We start from the raw sequence: 22,546 nt of genomic DNA, 5'->3' as shown, positions 1-22,546 counted from the left end.
TAACGATGCTGTTCCTCCCCCGGGAGGAATAATTGCATGTTTACATTTGACTTCAAGCAGCATACAGTAGCTATTATTTGTCGTTTCCTCCCGATTGCGTCATAATACTAGAACCGCATTTATTTCCATAAAAGGAAAGCCCCCATTCCCATTTCCCCCTCCTTGCACACAGCAACAGGAGACTCTAGTGGCGAGGAGAAAGACTATCTGTGCAGATTCCCAATAGTTTAACTCAATCCCTCTATTGTATTCATCATGTGTTCACCCCGATTTGTTTCTTCATGTTGAATATATGGAAATCTGTATTAGTATTGTCCATTTGTACATGGGAAAAAAAGAAAAAATAGGCTGATGATAGTTATAACAACCCAAATATTAAAATGCCTAACAATTCATCAATAAGCACAACTTAAGGCAAATATTCGCTTGATTCCTTGTTGGTTTAATTTTTGTTTACATTTGGAAATAAATCCCAATGACTGTTTGTGAAATTATTGTTTTACATACAGAGAAATAAAGGCAGGATCTTAGATCTTAGTCAATCTTACACAGATAAGATTACACAGTTATGGAAATCTCTCGTAGCTTCTGCTGACAGTAACCATCATAAATATAAAAGCGTTGCTAAAAATACATTCACATGTTGTGGATTAATCCCAAAAAGCTGCCAAAGGAATGAGAAAATGGATGTGTCTTCTTAACATTACTGTTGGGGACAAAACGGTGTTCATGTGATGGGAGTATGTCAAAAAATAGGTTTAAGGAGGAATTCCATGGGGATTTTTTTTTTTTTCCCACAAGCCCATTGGGAAGTCCATGTTCATAGTAAAGACAATAGTACAAAACACCATCCCCATAGGTTTCAACAGCAGGGCAGATGTGCTCTCCGCCCTTATCCTTCATTAAGACGACTGCGCAGATGAAATTCAGCGCTCAAACTGCGAAATGACAACTAACAGAAGCATAAAATACTCCAGAATGAGATCCAGGAAACAAATAATGATTCGATAATACAGTAACAAGAACATTTACAAAACAAATGCCACTAAAAGGATACGACGGATCAAAACTCAAAGACTGAAAATCATTGCCGTGTTTGAGTTTAGAATGTGAGGCATTAGTGAATAACTGCTAAACCAGTCAGAAAAATAAGTATAAATATGGTAAAATGACCATATTCTGTTTTGGTCAGGTGAACTTCAGAATCTTAGACATACATTTTGTAACCCTAACCCTAAAGTGAGTTGCTATAGATGTGACAGACTTAAATGGACCACTCTGATGCTTTGATTAGTTTAAGCCCATTAAAACTAATGCTGATTGTTATCAAAAGTATGCGGCATTAAAGGCTTTTTAATATCTTTTTAACCTTCCACTAAAATGATTTTCATACCAAACTAGTTTCATGTTACTGCAAAGGCTGGAAAGAAAATATGTGGAGAAAACATTCAACAGTCAACATACTTTAGTACGTCCTTGAAAATAGATATGTATATCAGTGTATTTTATGACTTGATTAATCCCTAATCTCCCATTTTGTGCACATAAATTAGTTTCTAACAGATACATGTTATTTTACATATGATGCTCTATAATGTCTCTACGGCCGCCCCTTCAAGGAAGTGTCCAATAAACATTGTTATTATAAATGCATGTAAGTCAAAAGCAAGACTAAGGAGAAATGTTACTCACAGTTAACTTTCATTGGTAATAGACAAGTGCACTTATTGCAGTGCAAATTCAAATCAGAAAACAGTTGAAATATTTTGGTTTTCTTAATCTCTACCATGCACTCATTCATCTCTACTACATTCCTTGGTCCTTTCTACTGTGTCCCAACATTGTACCGAATGCCCCAACTGCAACCAATGTCACTGTTTACAACAAAATCTCACAGAAAAAGGCTCAGTAATGCCACTGCACTGCCACGTGCTCCCAGTGTTAAATATTGACTTGGTAGGCTATCGTCAAGTCTATCTGATACCAGACCAGCTGTGCAGGTAGGAGCTCCAGCCTGAGCCCCGAGACGCAGCCGCCTCCTCCTCACCTGCAGAAAGAAGAACCAAGAACACTTGATTAGAATTAACTAAGGCAACAGACATGCTATATCCTGCTGAACCTGGAGAATAATAATTACAAACTATTGAGTCTGAATTAACCAGAGGAAGAACAATCAAGAAATAAAGTATACTTAATTATATGAAATAAAAACAATCTCTTTCTTTTATTACAAATACAAGACAACCTGACTAGGGTAACCTCATACATACCTTGTGCAATGGCGGCCAGTTTGCTCTTCTCTTCTGGACTGAGCTTTAGCATGGTGTGAATGACAGGCAGGAGCGCCTGCCTCTCGCTACCAGAGCGCAGGAAGATGAACTGCAGCAGGACGTTCTTCAGATACTCCAGATTGGCCATGCTCTTCTCCCTCTCCTGGTTTCGCTCAAGACGTCTGACTTCACTCTTCAACAGCTGGCAGGTAGAAAGGAGAGATTAAACAATAAACACACACTGCCCTTCATCTAGTGCTGTTAGCTTTACAGGGTCGGCATATCTATACAAGCATTTACTAGTGTGGATAAGTTCTGACGATTACAACTCATTGCATTGTCCGACTTTTGTCTAAGAAGCCAGAGGCAAACCAACATATATATATTTGAGGTTGGTGAGGTTGCTTGATTTGAGCTAAACCGCGTTGCTTGTTTATTTCTCGCGAGATGTGGCACGTTACGTCACGTACACCAAGTATGGCGGCGCCCTCCAGGACAGACGAGTCCGATATGGTGGAAAAATAACGTTTGAAACGAGAGTAAGAGGAGCGTTTTATAAACCGGGACTTTCTTCTTTTGCAGTCACACAGGCCCCGAAAGGTTAGAAATGGGATTAGAGCGCCTGCTTTGCGGAGCGCTGGAGCGTTACTCCAGGCAGCTTCGACTCGGTAGTGTTCACACGAAAGCACGACTCTTTCGTAAGTCGTTGATGTCTTCTGAGACTTCACCAAACAGCAGTGTGTTACCCCGCCTCGATGCCTCTAGACTGTACAGCGGGATATTTCTCCACACAGGCGGCCAGATGACAACCCGTCGCGGCTTATGCACCTCCACCCAGCCCTCGAGAGATGTCACCTTGTTCGAGCACGACAGAACCCACTTCTTCCGGCTTCTCTCGGTCTTTTGTGGCGGACAGTTTATGTTCTGGACATATCTGGCTCACTTTGCCTTCACCGGACTTAGAGAAACGGGCGCAGCAAAAGATAAAGCGAAAGCCAAAGCGCCCACCACCACCACGGGGCTGGCCGGGTTGTGGAGTTTCGAGATGAACCTGGGGTCAAACACCTGGAGGTACGGCTTCACGCTGGGATGCCTGACAATAGGAGTCGGGATTGTCGGCCTCGGGGCTCTCTTTTGTCGACGTTCTGTCAGCAAAGTGGTTCTACATAAAGGAGGAAGGATGGTGACAGTTTGCACACAGTCCCCTTTGGGAACAAGCCAAGGCAGAATCCTAACTGTCCCACTGTCACAGGTGGCCTGCCACGCCCACAGGCAGGAGTCTCCATCATTCATCCCCCTCAGAGTCAAAGGACACAAGTTCTACTTTCTTCTGGATAAAGAGGGGGCTGTGAACAACGCCAGGCTGTTTGATATCACTGTTGGTGCATATAGGCCAGTTTAATAAGTGATTATAGCGCAGCTGTTAAAACTGGTGTTGACTCTGATGGAATATTGGTCTTCACATCTGATGTGTCACGGCTGCCAAACAAATATATCAGTGTGTTTTTCATCATTTCTGTTCAAGTCGATACAATCTTAAATCAAATTTGGCCTGAATTTCGATTAAATTGTTATCAAACATGACATTTACATGACAAATCAAGATACAGGAAATCCTTTTCAGAGTATTTCAGATTTGGATAAACAAATGTAATAAAGCAAGTGACCATTGGAATAAATGTGCTGTGAACATGAATATCATGGTGTCTTATGTGTACTTGGATATTTCTACATACAGTGATCTGCTCCATGAGAACCGCATTGGTGGCCTCAGTTTCGTGCAGGAGGCTGTTCATGTGTTCCATGTTGCGGGTGGCTGTGCTCAGCTTATCACTTAGCTCTTCTTTGGTTGGTTCCACTGTCCACACGAAAGGCTCTAGAGATGAAAGGGAGCCACATATAAGTTAAAGAGACAACTTAATTATTCTCCTATTTGGTCCTGTTTCAGTTAAGGAATGGTTATGAATGTTGTGAAATGAACACCTTATATTCATGGTGGTTTTGTGCTATTATTCCACGTCTGATTTCAAACACACCTTGTTTGGGATCCGGGGATGTAAGCAGCTGCTCCAGGGAGGGGAGAGGTGTCAGAGCAGGGGATGATCTCTCTGTCTCAGTGGTCTCCATGCCTTCACCCTCCTCTCTGGCCATAGACTGGAGGTCACTGAAAGCCACTGTTCCAAACCCTGCTTGGTTCTGATCAGCGTTTCTGCGCTGAGGGTCTGATGCCAGAGGCTTACGGCTGGACTGGACCGACACTGAACCTGAGGTTAGTAGAGGAGCAAATATTTAGTGATTTTCTTGGGGAATGGTAATATCTATTTACGATGGGGTACCGCCCACAAGGATTATCTTTAAAACTGTGTGTGGCAGTGATTGTTGCAAGGTCTCAAAAGTTTCCTGAAACTTTCCACTTTGAAAGGAGCAATGGTTTAATAAACAAGTAAAGAAATGATTTTACATTCTTTATGCTTTTTAAAAGGTTTTCCAGAGTCTTGCAGCTTTCACAGCATGTACATCCCTATAACATGATTTCCTACTAGTTCTAAGTCTGAATTGTATTTGAGACATGTGGGGGCACCAGACACCTTCAGGTTTTTTCCAGCTCAGCGGGCATAAACTGTCACAACAAGTGTGAATAGACGCGTGAGAAGGAGGGACGAGGCACTTGAGAGAGTGGGTGGACAACAGAGAAGATTGTGATTCATGAACCTGTGACTGAGTCAAGGACAAACTCAACCAATCCCCTCACCTCCCCACCTCCAGTCTGTGTGTCTCATCGGCTGAGAGAGGAGCAAGTCCAACCAAATGCAGAATACAGAAGTGACAGTTATATGGCTCCATACCAGTAGATGGCCTCATTGGGACAGCAAACCAGAGAACTTTGTGCCATTCAGACCAATGCTGAAACACTTAAAAACAAGCACCTTTATCCACTTACAAAAACTTACCGAGCATGATGGTGAACATAGATCAAAGTCAGTGTTTCTTATATCAGATTTAAAGACGAATAAAAAACATGAGGGCAATAAAAACTGTACCGAGGCCAGTAGTTTTATAGCCCATCTGCCGAAAATGGCCACCACAACACACCAATACTCAGCCATCTGCATTTTAGCATTAGTTAAATCCAATATAGTATTAAAAATGCTTAAATATGACTTTAATAAAGACCAGTTTTGGCCCCATATTCGGCGCTGATTCTGGCGTCCATGTGTCAGCCACTAATGATGAGTCCCTCCAGATGCCACAGCGAGCTGTTTGCCACACTGCGAGGCGGGAACAGAGCTGAGGAGCCTTTCCAACACCTGGCCAGGCTGCAGTGACAGAGACGAAACGCGCACACACACACACACTTGCCTGTCCTAGTCATTACAGTGTGTATTTGCTGTTTGACTCCAGAGGCCAGCTGTGTGGGAGGTGATGAATGAGCTCTCAGGGCTGCTCCACTGATAAACACACTGATACCCTCCTCCCCTGTTCTCTCTCCCCGCATCCCATCATTCCTCTGATGGAAATGAAAAGTAAACAAGACAGAAAACTTCAACGCCTTAAACCACTTAATGCTTTGAGGGATCTCCTTATACAATTCCCTATAAGCTTACTGCTGTCTGTTTGAGCAGCAGTACATTTCTGGATCATTCTAGCTCCTTAGAAATATCAGAGCTGCAGTTGCTGCTTCACCTGTTTACAATGCCGCTTCATTAAAAGAATCAGGTAGTTATCACCTGCTGAATTCAAGTGGCTGAAATTTGCCCTCGATGCTTACTGTTCTGGCTCTGTAGGTTGAAGAGTTGCTCCTCGACTCGGGTCAACTGTCCCTGCAGGGTCTCCACGGTGGCCCGGTGGTCATCCTGCAGCTTCCTCAGCTGCTCCCGGTAGGTCTGCCGCTGGGCCTCGACCTGGGAGGACAGGTCAGCCTGACCCTGAGACAGGTCTGAGCGCAGAGCCACATTTTCCGACTGCAGTGACAAAAGCCTGGAAGTGGAGACAAAGACACCAGAAATAGTTTAGAGGCTGCTCATTAAGCTGAGAAACAGCACGTGGTAGCAAAATAGAAAAAAAAAAAAAAAAAAAAAGAGTAAGAAGTATTTGCCAGATCCAATTACGTGGCCCCATCTCAAATCAGGAAAAATCACAGGGTGCAATATGGAAGTGCATGTAAGGAGTGTGAGTAACATACAGCACAGAATGTCAACAACATGGTATAAGAACAAATTTCAGACAAGGTGGTGTTAAAACAAAAAACAGAGAACCTAACGCCATGCGAGTTCACCTCTCACGCAGCTCTGCCTCCTTGCTCACGGTTTCCTGGAGGATTTTATTGTGTCTCTCCAGGAGAGTGTCGTGCTCCATCTGGAGCTGCTGCAGCTCTGCTGTGCTGCTCTGGAGGCTCTGCTGGCTCTCTGCCAGTCTGGCCCTCAGCTGTTCCACCTGAGAGGACAACTGCTCCCTGTAACACACACCGCACAGTCAGATTACTTTTACAGTTTGGCTTTAATATGCTCATAAAACAAGCGTTGACTCTATTATCTACATGTGATTTCATTCATTTAAAATGTGAACTGTTTGTCATATGACATTTTCTGTGTTTTATCCATTGTCTGTATGGGGAAATACTTCAAATAGCTTGTATCTTGCGGCACTCATTTATAGTTCTAAATATATAAATATCTTTGAGTAATGTGAGTTACAGTCTACATGTCTGGAAGAATATATACTGGACTCTCTCAATCCTGCTTTCAGGCTTTACAGGCAAACACAGTAGAGGCAGAGCAGTATTGAACTGCTGGTGGTGAGTTTTTGTCCGTGTTGTCTGCTGAAAGAGTTCACCTGTTTTACCTGCTGATGCCGAGTGTGACATCACCAGCTCGGTTGTTGCCAGGCTACAAACACAACCCCGCTACTCCTTTCTCTGTTATACTCCAAATTTCCAAAACTCTGTACTTTGTACAAAAAATCTGTTTGTAAACAGATTTTTATCTCAATTTTGTCATCTATTTACTAATTTATTTCTCATTTATTTATACTACAACAATGAAATTTCCCCTCTGTGATTAAAACAAGTCACTATAGTTAAGAAACGTTTATCATCTTATCTTGTAGTTTTTTATGCCTTGTTTTGGCACATTTTCCATGCAGCCACAAGACTGTCTGAGAGTGACATACAGAGTGATGAACATCAGGAAAATAGCATGATTGATTTCTGTTTTTAGCAGTTCAGTAGGACACGGTCAGTTTAGAATTAGGGATGCACCAATTGCTAGGCTTATGACGGGAAATGGACAGCTTTCAGCTTCAATGGCTCGACTTGCAGATCAAGTTGTCAGAAATCTGTTTATTTTTTCCCCCTTATATGCCTCTGTACAATAACCTTTAACCCAATATCCCCATCCTGTAACCTGGAGGATTTAGATTTCCATTGAAAGAGGGAGGAGCCCCTGTAATCTGGTGCTGAAAAACTTATTTACTGTCAAAGAAATCCCCAGAACCTATTAAATGGTAAAGTTTATAGCCAGTGTGTTTTCATGAACACACAGAAGAAACTTCAAAGTAAAAAAAAAAATTCAAAATGGATCTTTTGAGCATGTCATCAGTAATAGGTGTAATAGTAGCTCAGAACTTCTGAAAAAAAAATAAATATCAGAATTAATGCCATTAATGCACCGTGATTTATAACTCGATATGAATGTGAACTTCCTCAAATATGAACAAAAGGTTGGCTCAGACTCCCCATTTCATTCCACATCTACTGAGCTGGAAACAAGGTCAACCGTATATAATAAATATATCCCCATTAACAGCAGCTTACGTACATTAAACAGGATGCAATCCTCAACCACGTTTTCTGATTGCAACCCTGCTGCTTCAAGCCTCTCACCTCTCGAGTTTGCCCGAGTCTCCTTCAGAGTGGGCACTGGTTTTGTTCTTCTGCTGTTTGAGCACGTTGTGGACCCGCACCTTGTAACTCTCAAATTCGCTGGTTGTTTCTGCAAGCTCAGCCTGAAATCAACACACACATTAAGTAAAGACGTGCAATAAATAACCAGACTAACTCAGTGTAATTGTATCAGGCACATTTACAAATTAAAGAGAAAAACATTTTAACAGATAAAACTCTGTGTTGTCATTGGGCATCAAAGGACAGATGGATATGATTAGCCCTGTCTAGCTGTCGAACTGATGGTATTTTAAAAAGTAGCACTTTCATTCTCACAGAAATGTAAAATTCCCACATTTTTCCATTTTTTTCTCATTTATTTCTCATTTCCAGTCCGTCACTGAACTCATACCATGTACCTCTCTGAGGACAGACACCATTAGAAAGTCCGAGTAAAACTGTTTACTGAAATAGCATCTCTCATCTAACTTTTTTTTTTTATGGTCATCTTCAGGTATTGGCCTCTTTCTAATGACAGGCTGGTTTGAACTACATAGCAGGTCTGCACGCCTTCACAGTGTGAGAGATAATGGGAGAATAAATGGGAAAAAAAGACGGTGCAAGTGGGTCGGTGGAAAAGAGAACAGAGGAGAAGAAAAAACAAAAAACACCATGTAGCGACTCATGAGCGTGAATGGGCTGGACATCATATTACTTTAACAGCTCACCATAAGACAGTTAAGGTCAACATCACTGGAAACTGCCGTCTATCAAATGCCAATAAAGGGGTTCAATTATGGCCTCCAGAAAAAGTTTGACATGACAGCAGTTAACAATCATTACCAATTCTGGGTGTCAGCAAATACTGAAGATTCATTATTCACCATTTATGCTGCTGCTGTTCATAACTGGACATTTTCTAACCATTTGTCTTTCTTGAGAAAAAACCTGCTTCGACTGATTTTCTAGCAACAGTTTGAAAATATTATCTGATCAATCACTCACCTCTTGAGACAAGGGATTGGCTGTCTCATAGAAAATTGATAAACTAATACCACTGTGACAACGGAGCGTCTGCGTAATTTGTCAGTTAAACACATTCACTAGTTTAGTTCTAGCTCATATTGCTCATACTAACAGGCTATTAGCAGCTGCCACTTTGGGTACTTAGAATATAACAAAGGTACTTCTGAAACACCGTTGAGCTTATAAAAGATTTGAGTTGTAATTAAAAATAATTGAGAGATTAATAATGAATATAGTCATTAGTTGCAGTACCATTTATCAATGTTTTCTAGTAAGTATGAGCTAATGTAGCATTCAATCCATTTAATCAAAGTCAAATGTATCTCGTATAGTTGCAGCAACGCAAAAGTTACTGATCATGCATCCCTCAGCAGTTCATTAAACCCTCATGTTCTGGTGGAGCTGTCAATGAAAACACTGTGAAAAAGGGGAAAATTCCATATGTGTACCATCGCGGATTCTCTTTCCTGCTGCAGACTTTGGATACGTTGTTGCAGGGAGCTGCTGCTTCTTTGCTGCTGCTCCAACGCAGACCTCAGCTGCTCCTGCAGACGATGACGCTCGGCTGTCAGCTCACACATCTCGATCTAAATGCACAGACGCACACTTTCTAGTTGGTGCTCGAACAAAATCGTATTTGTTAAGATGTACAGCAGAGAAAAGATTTTCTGGTAGGTGTGCTACCTTAGAGCTTTCTATCTGCTGTTGGTTAGCCTCTAGCTCTCCTTTCAGAGAGGCCTGCAGCACCATGAGCGAGCTTTCCTGCAAGTATGAACACACACACAAAAAAAAAAAAAAACACACGGAGAAAGTGAAAGTTTAAATCCATACATTCAAATATCAAAGAACATCAACACACACATAATCAACATCCCAACATCTTCCAGGCATTCCCCACAGTCATGCCAATGTGTGACTTCCCAACACTATTTACATTAATCAGGCAGTAATTTAACACTCAGTAACAGGACTTCCTTTGAGGCACACCTAAAAAAAAAAGATGCACACACAAACCTGTTTCTTGGCATCAGCCAAGTCTTTCTTTGTCTTAACCAGCAGCTGTTTCATCTTGGAGGTCTTCTCCTCCTCCTGGTCCAGCTGGGACTTTAAAGCCTCTGGAGACACATTATACGGATCAACAGGCACATGTGCACAAAGGCAAAAATTAAACACAGAGTGACAATTTTCAGGAATATTAAGGAATATTGCAGGCTGTCATTATGTAGCCAATCCAAGGCTTGACTGTGCGCGGTAACAGAGAACATAGTGAGCGATGGAGGGAAATGACATGCTACGATGTTTCCCCAACGAAAGACCGAGCTGAAGTATGGACACAGTAAATCAATAGGATCTGCAAGAATGATATGCATTTAGTGTGAATAAACCACTATATTTCATAGTATCATGCAACTGTTCAACAAACCTAGAGTGGAACATAAACTTACATAGAGTTATAAGTGAGTGTAAATCTGAACTGAACCCTTTATTATTCATAAAGGGGCATTTGTGAACAGGGCATCCGTACCAGTTTCCTGCCCGAGTGTCTCCTGCTTCTGGTTGAGGGTGTTTATCTGAGCCTTCAACTCCTCAGCACACTTGTCTTTCTCTGAGAGTTTGCCATTGAGTTCTTTTACAAGCCGTTCGTAGTCAGCCATCTCCATGTCCAGCAGGGAGTTCTGCTGGGCCTCCTAGAGGCAGAATTAAAACAGTGCATCATGATAAGGAATGGAGCAGGAACCCTCTGTCATCTGGGAAAACTGTAGAAAATCACTCAAATCGTTCAACATCACACTTCATCTTGCTATGCAGACAGATAAGTTGTTCAGAAATGTAATATCTGAACCTGGAAAGGCTCAAAATTCTTGAAAAAAGTTCACAACTACAATTCAAAGCACTGAAATCTATTGTTGCATATCAAAATTTGATGTGACCTTTGCCACCAAAATGAAAGAAAAAGCTAAATATATAAATATTCTATTTTTCATCCAGTCTCACCAACAGTCTCAGCCTCAAAATTTCTGTGTTTCTTGGCTGTATTAACAAAGTCGATACAAGACAAAGCCAGACCTCCAGGCAGCTTTCATGTACACTGCTGTACTATGTTGGTCTCCACTAATGGAAAGGTAACGGCAGCTCCTGCACTGTGGGCTACAGCCGCTCTCCCTCTCTCCCTCTCTGAGCTCTGCGAGGTACCACTGTAGCTTCAGGCCGGCCATCATCAGTTCAGTCGCTTGACTGGTTAGGCCTTCTGAGACACTAAAGTCTGAGAAGCACTCGTGTGTGTGAGCGCACCTTGCGTAGCTGGTCCAGCTCCTGGGCAGTCTGCTGAGACTGCTGCTGTTGCTTGCGGAGCTGAGCTGTCAGCTCTTCTACTTCCTTCATGGCAGATGACAAGTCCTGGACAGGCAGGCAAACACACACACAGTCCAACAGATGGCTAACAAAAAACTGTTTTATGTGCATATAGTGCAGATTCGATATCAAGATGATGATGTATCATCAGTTACAGCAGTATGTACTAAACCAAAATGACAGGTGTAAAAATCTACAACATTTAAACCAGTTAAACTGAACATTCATCTTTTTATTTCTACCTTAAGCTTTTGTTCTTTCATGGCTCTCTCAGCCAGTAGGTCTCTGTCCAGGCTTGCTGACTGTTTCTGCAGCTCCTGGATCTTGGCCTCAAGCTGCCTCACTGTGCTCCTCGTGGTCTCCAAACCGGCCAGCAGGTCCTCCTTCTCACTGCTCAATGCGTCCTTCTGCAAATGAGTAAATACTTCTGATAAAAGGTTATAATCCACACAGAAACTCAGTTTCAGGTCATGTATCCCTGAGAGATGTTGGGCAATGCAGGATGGCAAGAGATGATTTGTGTGTCTCGGTAGAATCTATTCTCTGTAAAAATCTGAATAAAAATGAAAAGAGAAAGTCTTGTTTTTTTTTTCTTCTATGTTCAAAGTTTTCACTAGAAAATGTGCTTGTAGTCAAATGCTTCAGACCTGCACAATGTCACGTGACACTTCTGAAAATCATCCACGCGAATCTGACAGTAGAAGGCTCTGTGGGCTTTCTCTGCAAGGAACACTAAACCGGCTGCAGCAGCCTTCGCCGCTCAGCTGTCAGCCAAACATTGCAAAGATGATCGGTAAACAGAGACGTCGGGAAGTACTGTGAGATCCCTAACAAGCTTCAGTCTGTGCACTCCCCCTGAGAACCACGAGCGCATATGAGGATAAAACGGTTTCTCAGAAAATGGTTGCACCAGCACCTGGCAGATGGAAGCTATACCCCGCTCCATTTACCTGCCTGTTCTCTCATTGGAAAGAGACAGTTATGAGCTTGGGGAAGGAGCATACACACACACACACACACACACACACACACACACACACACATTAGATATATATATATTATATATAAAACAATTTCTCCCTTGCTCATCCAGTCACATCTGATAGGCTATTTGTGGGTGCTGGGCTGTCAGATATATCTGAGAAAAGTGTTGCTGGTTAAAACAACCTCCTGTAAATCACATGGAAACTGAGTTATACGATAAGAATTGCAGAGATGTATTACTGGACAAAGTCTCACGGCTTAGATTTAGTGGACGCTGAGAGCATTTTGTGTGCTGGTTGGCTTTAATGTGTGCGCGTGTGATTGAGTGTGTATCCCAGCTACCTGTGTGACAGTACTGCTGAGTCGTTTGGTCAGTTCAGCAATCTGTCTCTCTGCCGCCTCCACCTTCTCACGCTCATTATCCAGTTGCTCCATCCGACTGTCGTAATCTATCTGCAGGTTCTAAACACATAGACACACACATACATGCACAGACACATCTTCGATATTCATCACTGGAGATTGGTTGAACGGCTCAGCAAAGGTAAACAAAATGCATCTCAGATTTCAGCTGCATTTGCATTTGAGTATGGGACAAAGCTCTCATTAGACACAACAGAGTGGTTTCCTCTTTAATAGAGAGGCAGTTGTAAAGCTTGCTGCAGCCTGGGGGCTGTTTATGGGGACCTCTGGGAGCAATATTAGGCACAAAGTTTGTTTTAAAGATGCTCCCACTTGCCAATTAGCCACACAGTGTATTTGGAATGCATAAACAAATTAAATGTTTCATCAAATATGTCATTTTTATTTTAGACTAGGTTATACTGTGCTTTTATCCACCTGTGCTTCTGCCCATCAGACGGGACAACACCTGATACACCTATGTATGTACACATGTGCAATGGTTCTGCCTTTTTTAAACAGCCATGGGAAAACAGCAGAAAAAAGCCAGTGTAAATATTGTACTGTTCTAAGATGTCAGACACTGAGCAGTATTGATTATTACAGGTAATGGTGCTCCGTTATGCAATCTCCCTTATAACACTAGCAGTTTTTTTTGTTATTCACCTTGTGATACATCAGTATGGATAAGCACAACCCTAAACTCAGAAAAGGTCAGGAATTTGTGTAAAATTTAAATGAAAACAGAATACAATGATTTGCAGAATAGAACATGGGAAATGTATCAAATGCTAAAAGTTAGACATTTTATTATTTCACCAAACATTTGCTCATCCTGAATTTGACGGCAGCAACAGGTGTGAAAAAAGTTGTGAAGTTGTGAAAAGAAGGCTTGGATTAGTCTGGCAACAGGTCGGTAAAAAAAATTAGACATAAAAAGAGCACCTTAGAGAGGAAGAGTCTCTCAGAGGTGAAGCAAAAACCTGCTTCAACAAATTGTGGAGTAATATCAGAATATTGCTTCCTCAACGTAAAAGTGTGAGGATAAGCCACCATCAGAATATCATCAAAAGATTAAATTGACCAGGAGACATGTCTGTGTGCAAATGACAGGTACAAAAATCAATATTGGATGACTGCAATCTTCAGGCCATCAGACATGGTTCTGTCATGGAATACAACTACAGAGGCAAAGGAACACTTCCAGAAATAATTCTCTGTGTACACAGTTCACCGTGCCATCCAACAACACAGGTTAAAGTTCTAACAGTCAAAGAAGAAGCCATATGTGAACACGATCCAGAAACAATGCTGTCCTCCAAAGGCCAAAGCTCCTTTCAAAAGGACTGAGGCAAACTGGAAAACTGTTATGTGGTCAGAATAATTGAAATTTTATTTGTAAATCATGAACACCACATCCTCCTGAATAAAGAGGTAAGGGACCATACAGCTTGTTAGATTCAGTGCTCAGATCAAAAACCTGCATCTATGATGTTACAGAGGAGCATTATTGTGTATAAAACTGGCAACTTGAACATCTACAGAGGTACCATCACTGCTGAAAAGTAAAATACAGGTTGTATAGCAACATATACTCCCATTAAGATTACATCTTTTTCAGACAAGGCCTACCACTTTTTGGGGATGTGTTGTTGTCGCCAAATTCAAGATGAGCCAATATTTTTCATTAAATAGTAAAATCTCTCACTTTCTACATTTGATATGGTTTTATTGTAAGTGAAATATTGGTTTATGACTTTTGTAAATCATTGCAGTCTGTTTTTATTTGCGTATGCAGCGACACAACTTTTTGGGAATATCTTTATTCATGCAAACTACTTGCTGAGTATACCTGCTCGTTAGGTCTAAGACTGTTCCGCGTCTCGTTCAAACTCGGTGTATCCTACCTTATAACCTTCAGCACCGTGGATGATATCCTTCATAGAGCTGCTCACTTTCTCCCTTTCTGCTTTCAGTGAATCTACTTCCTCCTTGAGTGCAAGAACCTGGGAGAAAAGAGAAAAAAAAAGAATTTCAGCCATGAGTAATTACCAGTCTGAGACCTGAGGAAAAGTACATGGGGCCTTATACACTGAATAAGTAAGAGATGTTTAACCATGGAGGATGTGATCTAAAGCTATTCACACTTTACATACATGGATTTTTACTTCAGTGAAAGCTAACCCCTAAAGCTACCCCACATCAGAAAATTGAATGTGCTAGTATGGGACTGTGATCCAAAAAAATGGTGTAACCTGAAATGAAGGCTACGTTTGCTTGTGTTAGTACTGATTTTGGTCCTTTCTCGTTGCCATGACGCAGAGATAAAAAGTCACAGCGGACAGAGTGCTGCTCTGCAGTGCAGTGACACTGAGGGCTCCGAATAATAATAATGAAACTGTTCAGTGTAGCCATTGTGTGTGCTTCTATGACATTTAAAAAATAAATAAATAAATAAATCTTCCTCTTTGTTGTTTCCCCCTCCTCCGGTCAAGCCAAGCTCCAGCAAATAAGCATTCAGTTTGTGCAAAGAACAGCTGCTGACAGGCAATGTATTTTCATTTTTTCTTTATCTATTCATTCATTTGAGAGAACTGCACTCAAGTCCATCAGTGTAGCCTCTGAGCTAGCTGAATTCCCAGAATCCTTCATTCTGCACTGGGTGTGAAATACACACATGCATGCAGACATCTATAACTCAACTATGATAGACAACAGCAATGGTCACTAATGATTGCTGAAAGCCTGACAGTGTTATCTAATTGTCATTTTGTTAAATATTATTTTAACCTACTCAAATTTGAAAGATTATACAAATAATTTGTGAACAACTATTTGAATATCTTGGTTTCCTAATCATCAGAACTCTAATCACTAACCAGTGATTCTGTGCACTTAAAAACAAAACTCACTGTTGCTTTGTTGAGTATTCAGCTTTAAGCTTCATTAACATTTTGGTTGTACTGAAAACGCCGTCTGTGTACACCGATAGAATTATTCAGATTACTCAAATTTGCGTGAGAATTACGTGTACAGTGCAGATATGTTGATAAAGATTCTCAATCATCCAGCTCAAGGTAATCATAAGAGCTTGAACAAGGGCAGAGATACTGCATCGGTCCTTGAAACAGTGCAGTCGTCTGATATGAACCTGATAAAAAGTGGGGTCTGAACTTCTAACTTCAGTTGTATTCGTTTCGAACTCAGTGCTTATTTTCATTCGTATTTGTCTTGTTTCCTATTTTAACTGCAACATGGAAATCCAAGTGTATACTATGTGAAATGTATGTGGTGCCAGTTTTCATACTACCTCTTTCTTGCTGTTGTCCAGCTCTTTCTTAGCTTTGACAGCAACTGCCTTGATTTTGTTGATCTTCTCATCCTTTCCTTTGATTTCTTTCTCCAGGAGAGCTGAGGGAAGATGAAGTTACAAAGTCTGTAGGGACAGTCTTACATACACACATTACCTCATACAGCATTCTGCTGGGGCAAATGGTCAAAATGTATTTAGCGTTTTAATGGGATGACTTATATACGGTAAAGTAATGTAGACTAAACCTGTCACCACACCTAATTTCTCAGTCATCTCATCAGTGGCATTTTCCTCAGGAGAAGCAGGCTGGTTGGCAGACTCCTGTGAAAGTGAATGGGGAAAAGAAAGAGAGAAAAAACACTCTTAAGCATTTAACTTTTTGTTTTTTAAGCCCAACTCCAACTACTCTACACACACACACACGAATCAGGCACCCCACCCACCTGGAGAGCAGCCATTTCATTCCTCAGCTGCAATATAAGAGATTCCTTCTCTGTTAGCTGTTCTCTGAGCTCTCTGCTTAATTCCTCCACGTTCTCTTTTTCCATTTCTTCTTTCTTTTTCTCATCTTTGGTCAACAGAGAAATCTGAGCCTCTAGTTTCTGGTTCTCATCATCAATCTTTTCATTAACTGACTTCATGTCCTGAAGGTCTTTCTGCAGCCCCTCGCTGTCCCTCACCACCTCCTCGAGGTTGGTTCTTAACATGTCTCTCTCCTTTTCAAGGTCTTTGATGTGAGCTTGTAAGTCCTTTTGCACCTCTTCCAATTTTTCCCCAGCTTGAGCCTCTTCAAGACTGCTCATCAACAGGCTCCTCTCTTTTTCGAGCTCATCAACACGAGTTCGGAGCTCTTCAAGCTCTTCGGCGGATTTTTTGAGTACTTCAGACTGATTTTCTTCCAGCACTCGCTTAGAAGCACAGGCCTGTTCAGCCTCCTCTGTCAGTGAATTCAACTTAGCTTCCAGGTGTTGCTTTTCAGATGTCTCCTGCTCCAGCTGAGCCTCCAGGGTTCCCACCTTGGAGCTCAAAAGCTCCCTCTCTTCCTGAGTCTTTGAAAGCTCTGATAAAGCCTCCTCAAAGTTCCGATGGAGATCAGCCTTTTCTGCGGAGAGCGTTTTGAGAGTCTGCTCCAAAGTGCAAAGTGTCTCCTCACAATTTACAAGCTCCTTTTTCAGTTTCTCTTCTACCCTTTCTTTCTCCTCCTTTAAATGTTTAACTTCATCCTCCGTTGCCATTTTCAAACTTCTCAGCTGCTTCTCTTTTTCATCTCGAAATAAAAGTGCCTCCTTTTCTTTCTCCTCCACCAGCTTTTCCATTTCTGTTGTTCTCTCATCTTTCAAAAGCCGCATTTCGTCTTCTACGAGCTTTAGCAAGTGTTGTATTTTGTCCCGCTCTTCAGTCAGTGTGGTGACCATCTCATTCAGATCTTGAATAATGTTCTCCTTCATTTTCAGTTGGGAGAATATGTCCTCATTCTGCCTCGTCAGGTTCTCCACAGATTGTTTCAGCTCACAGGTTAAAGTTGCTTGCTCCTCTACAGATGACAGAAGTTTTTGGTTCTCTAATGGGGAATTCTTAAGCTTCTGCTGAAGGTCTTGCATATTCTCCAGAAGAGTGTTTTTCTCCTCTGTAACCTCACGCATCTTCACCAACAGTTCATCTCTCTCTTGACTGAGCTGTTGGAGCTTGTCCTGGAGGTCTGTCACTGTATTAGCACCCTGTTCTTTCATGGTCTGGTACTGTAGAACAAAGTCTTTTGTCTTCTCACCCAGTTCTTTCTCCACATTTTGAAGTATGTCCCTCATGTGGTGGCACTCAGTTAGCGCAGAATCTCGCTCTCTTGTTATAGCCTCACATTGGGTTCTCAGCTCCTGGTTCAGCCTCTGTTGCTCCTCCAGATTCAGGGAGTTTTGATCTTTAGCCAAACTAATTGCAGACTCTTTCAATTCTCCTTGGACCTGTTGTTGTTCAGGATCTAGGCCCATTAGAGGTTCAGTGGAGGCACTCTCCTTAGTCATCTGAAGCTCATTGATTTTGAACTCCAGCTCTTCTTTTTCCATCTGGAACTCTTCCTTGGTCTTCTCCAGCTCTGCCTCAAGCTGGCCCTTCACATTACTGATTAAGGTAAGCTCATCTTGTAACATGGTGTTCTGGGCCTGAAGATCATCCAGTGCCGCTCTGAGCCCGCCGGTCACAAATTCCTCTCCATTACCATGATCTGTGTCAACCTGACTGCACCCAGACAGCTCGAGCATTTTGGCGATCCCTGAACCACGAGCAGGTTCCTCATCTTCCTCTTGAACATCCTGCAGGTAGCTGTCTGAAATAAAGGCATAAATAAAAAAGAAATGTCAGTTAAAATGCTACTTTATTCTAAACTCAATTGGGATAACCTCAAGAAAGACACGCAGTGTATAAACAATTAATGCTTGGACTGAAGTCAGAAAAAGGAAACTGTAACTGAATGGCCGTTTTACCTTTGAGAGCAAGCTGTTCGGTTAGCTCCTCATGGAGTAACAACAAACGCTCCCTCTCCATCTCACAGTCCTCCTCAAGAGCTCTCAGTTCCTCCTCGTGCTGCAGGGACTTCTGAGCCAGCTCCTCCTTCAGATTCTCCACCTCCTGCTGGGCTTCTGTCAACACCCTTTGGTGGTTCTCCTGTGACTCGGCAATCTCACGAGAATTTCTTTCTTGGATCACGTAAAATTCTCCTCGAAGGGCTTCCAGCTGAGCTTCTAAGCAACATCTGACTTCTTCTACACTCTCTTTTGAACTGGCACAATCTGCTTTTTGCTCCCTCCCTCTTTCGCTTTCCCTCTCTCTGTCGCTTTCTTCTCTCTCTTTCAGCAATTTCTGGAAATGAGACACTTCTTCCTGATGTTTTCTGTTGGATTCCTCAATGCTGCTCTCAAGGGTGTCGATCTTCCTTTGGTGATCTTCCATGAGGCGTTCATGGTCACTCTGCAACACCGCTAGATCATCCTGCACAGTGCAACAGGTTTGCAGTTGTGTTATGACAACCTGGCTTCATTATAGACATTAGTCGCATATTCTAAAATGTCAGAAATGTTCAGAAAATCCATGATATTTTAGTTAAAAACTGGCCTATAAGTATCATGCAGTGTATTTGGGCTGAATTTCACCTTGGCTTGCTGCTTAGTCCTCTCAAGCTCTTTACGCGAGAGTGTAAAATTTTGCTGAGTTTCTGCCTTCTCAAGTAGTAAGGCATCCATCCTCTCAGTCAGTTCCTAATAAACGCCAACACACACAATGAAGTGTGAATATAGGGAACAGCTCATTAACAGAAATATATATATAACAGACAAAGTGATACCGCTATAGAAACAAACCTGTATCAAAGAGACATCTTCTAAACTACTGTTATTGTTTTTGGACTGCTGTTTCAGGGATTCAACTTCTTTTTCCAAGTCTGAAAAGACAAATAATGCCAATGTCACCTTTGGCCCTGCACAACCACAGAGTCATAAAATCATTCACAAACATTACCTGCACATCTGCCCTTCATCTTTTGCATGGCAGCTATTTGCTTTTTAGCATATTTGATGAGGTCATCTTTGGACAGAGTGTCCAACTGAGGATACAATATTAACGAAAAAGAGCATCAATCAATGTGAATGTAGAAAAGATAAAAATTTATGTTCATACAAAAATGGGACATATATTAAAATAATGTTTATTTAGGAAAAAAAAGGTATGTAGTTGTGATGTCAGTACCTTTGATTTGGGTGCTCCACCTGGTGATGGAGTCACGGACTCAGGTGTAGTTCCACCAGGATCCTTTCACAGTGAAGCAAAAAGAAGAAGTTATAAACTTACAAATGGTTCACTCGGGAGAAAAATTGAGACGCTTAAAATACATAAACTCAGTGTATGGTATGCTTCTCAGACGTGGCCACTAAAACACCAGAATCACAGACAACACAGTGCTTACTTAAGAAAGATTTATGTTGCACTGCTTGTCATCAAATTTGTGTTGTTTTAGGTGGTTTTCTAATTTGTTACGAGAGACAACTTTCAATTCAGCACACACAATATAACCCAAAGTACTTCCGGCGAAAATATGCCCTGTTAGAAATGTATTTTAAGCAACAGTACCCAGAACACACCAAGATGTGGAAGCGAAAAAGACGAAAAATATCAAGTGAATGACGTTTTTTAATGTCATTTAAAAAAAAAAAAAAAAAGTAAAATCCATCTTAACATTAAGCTTCATTAAATACCAGGATTCGGTAAGCTAGAAAAATACAGCTGGCTGTCAAGTTACACGCATAATTCAATGTAAACTGTTATTATTAAGAATACAGGACACTTTGTATGCGCTAACTCGGAGATGCTACACATTAAGTTTTGACAGATTAGCTTTGCTAACTCCTCGACACTGAACATTCACCTCCATCTCCGTCAGTCGGCTGTTTAGCTTCCTCTCAGTCGTTTGCCACACACAGAAGTAGTTGACCCGTCTGTCAAATCCGTGATTTTTCTTAATATTTTGGAGATTTAAGACGTAGAAATGCCCTCTGTTTTGGTTTTGAGATAACAGGCTAAAGCAGCTGCTTGCTTCCGCAATCGTCAACCAAGTGACGTCGGATTGCTCTACGTCACGAGAACGTCCAGCGATCAGGAACCACTAACAATAAAGCTCAGTTTAAAATATTCAATTCCTTTACTTGCAATTTGTTTAATCATTGAGAAATGTTTTTAATGTATTTTTTGTAACATTCCCACCGTCCGTTATTATTTTTTTATTGACTGTGTTTTGTCATTGTTAAATGTTCAGTTTAAAGAAATAGATGAAAGTAGGGACTAAAGATTTGTGACAGAAGATTAACTTGTCTTTTACATAATCTAGTTTTAATCTGCTGACTATTAGTGATCTCTAATGAGTTGCTACTACACTTTTTCTGAATTTCTACTACAACTATGTTTTTTTTCTTTTTTCTTCCTGCTCTGTGTGATGTCATATCATATCATTTGAGTGTGTACATACAGAACCAACAGAGCCCACAAAGTTAGAAATGTCAGTTTTAACTACTGACTGACTTGAATTCACTGTATCTCACTGTTGAACCTGGCTGTTCGCACAGCACAAAACAAGATTGGGCAATTTTTAACCATTCTGCACGAAAACATTAAAATGAAAGTAATGTCATTTTGAGCCATATGCCAAATCTTGCACATTACATTGATAAGTTTCACATACCTGTGGATACAAAACTGATATTGTTTTCTGACTAAATTCAGTTTGTCTGTACTGTAGACACCTTGAACGTTATATGAATTATTTTCTGTAGATCCTAAATAAGTTTTTTTTTAAGTGTTACTATTTTCTTTTCATGTTAAAATCCTTCATTTTTTATCAGTTAAGAAAAATCATGAAATACAAAATACAAAACAGTAGACCCAGGACTGTTAGGCAGCTAGAATTCTTTATTAGACAAGAATGGGACAACATTTCTCTCCTTTAAATTCAAGATTATATTTTTAATTAAACAGAAACCTTCACTTTTAACATTTGATATGTATCCTATGTTCTACTGTGAATGAAATATTGGTTCATGAGATTTGCAAATAATTGAATTCTGCTTTTATTTACATTTTATGAAGCATTCAAAATCTTCTTGTATTCTGTATATGCAAGGCCTTGTTGGGTTAAATCATTCAAAGGCTGTCTGATGCTACTATGACATTGTTTTTGGGTGCTACAGGAAGGGGGGAGGCTCTCTGCCCTTTTACTGACATCAGGCCTGTCATAAACTCCCTGGGTCTTCTGTATTCCAATCACATGAGATCCAGTTTTATCTGTTGAATATGGAGAAAGTCTGTTTTGACACAAGTGACGGAGGCACCGACAGGGCCAACTTAGCGAGATGCCTCTCATGCTGACAAGGCTGCCAGGCTTTGAGCAGAGGGGCAGAGGCTCTGCCGACTCCCTGTCTCATCTGGAAGGAACCCTTCTCTGCCTTCCACCCCGCCTGGGTCAAACACACCCATCCATCAACAGCCCGTCCCTTGTTTTCTCCCAGGGCATCCAGCAGTGTTTTGCTGCCATTTTTCTCCCCCCACTCGTAGCCGTCAGTCAGGGATAGCTTTGCAGTAATATAACTGACAATGGCTGGCGTTCAGGGAGTAATGAATGTCCTGGCCGGGTCTATCAAAAGGAGCAAAAGACGCTCTTTCACGCTCCCTCCTTTACTTTCAGCAACAACCACATTTCAAACTAACAATGGGGAGGGAGAGGCATTCACCTGTTTCTTCCTACTTTTTCTCATTTAATCTTTTTGGTTTAATTTCAGCAGA

At 41.3% G+C, this 22,546-nt stretch overlaps 2 protein-coding genes across 2 annotated transcripts; one reads left to right on the top strand and one right to left on the bottom strand.

Annotated features, from left to right (window-relative positions):
* Positions 1 to 450: 450 nt before the first annotated feature.
* Positions 451 to 20,822, bottom strand: gcc2 (GRIP and coiled-coil domain containing 2). The gene is made up of 24 exons (XM_075479899.1): positions 20,640 to 20,822; positions 19,964 to 20,026; positions 19,736 to 19,820; positions 19,579 to 19,658; positions 19,372 to 19,476; positions 18,706 to 19,210; positions 16,672 to 18,548; positions 16,486 to 16,549; positions 16,226 to 16,326; positions 14,823 to 14,921; positions 12,856 to 12,975; positions 11,772 to 11,936; positions 11,470 to 11,574; positions 10,703 to 10,865; positions 10,192 to 10,292; positions 9,862 to 9,939; positions 9,627 to 9,764; positions 8,152 to 8,273; positions 6,547 to 6,723; positions 6,040 to 6,248; positions 4,307 to 4,534; positions 4,007 to 4,146; positions 2,271 to 2,472; positions 451 to 2,047 (listed from the first exon to the last, which is right to left on the bottom strand). The coding sequence occupies exons 1-24, from the start codon at positions 20,643 to 20,645 to the stop codon at positions 1,974 to 1,976; spliced, it is 5,007 nt and encodes a 1,668-aa protein (XP_075336014.1). The 5' UTR covers positions 20,646 to 20,822; the 3' UTR covers positions 451 to 1,973.
* tmem223 (transmembrane protein 223) lies at positions 2,721 to 3,983 on the top strand. The gene has a single exon (XM_075479901.1). It carries the CDS (start codon positions 2,878 to 2,880, stop codon positions 3,670 to 3,672), a length of 795 nt encoding a protein of 264 aa, XP_075336016.1. The 5' UTR covers positions 2,721 to 2,877; the 3' UTR covers positions 3,673 to 3,983.
* Positions 20,823 to 22,546: the final 1,724 nt, after the last annotated feature.

The sequence above is a fragment of the Odontesthes bonariensis genome, chromosome 12 (assembly GCF_027942865.1).
Source record: "Odontesthes bonariensis isolate fOdoBon6 chromosome 12, fOdoBon6.hap1, whole genome shotgun sequence".
NCBI classification, from domain to species: domain Eukaryota; kingdom Metazoa; phylum Chordata; class Actinopteri; order Atheriniformes; family Atherinopsidae; genus Odontesthes; species Odontesthes bonariensis.
Note: the sequence above shows the minus strand (reverse complement) of the source record. Positions and strands in the feature narration are given on the sequence as shown.

Coding starts and splice junctions, on each gene's coding strand:
- tmem223 (XM_075479901.1), top strand. CDS start 2,878: ATGGGATTAGAGCGCCTGCTTTGCGGAGCGCTGGAGCGTTACTCCAGG.
- gcc2 (XM_075479899.1), bottom strand. Junction 14,922..16,225: donor TGGACAACAGCAAGAAAGAG/GTAGTATGAAAA, acceptor CTTTTCTCCCAG/GTTCTTGCACTCAAGGAGGA. Junction 6,724..8,151: donor GACTCGGGCAAACTCGAGAG/GTGAGAGGCTTG, acceptor TGTGTGTTACAG/GGAGCAGTTGTCCTCTCAGG.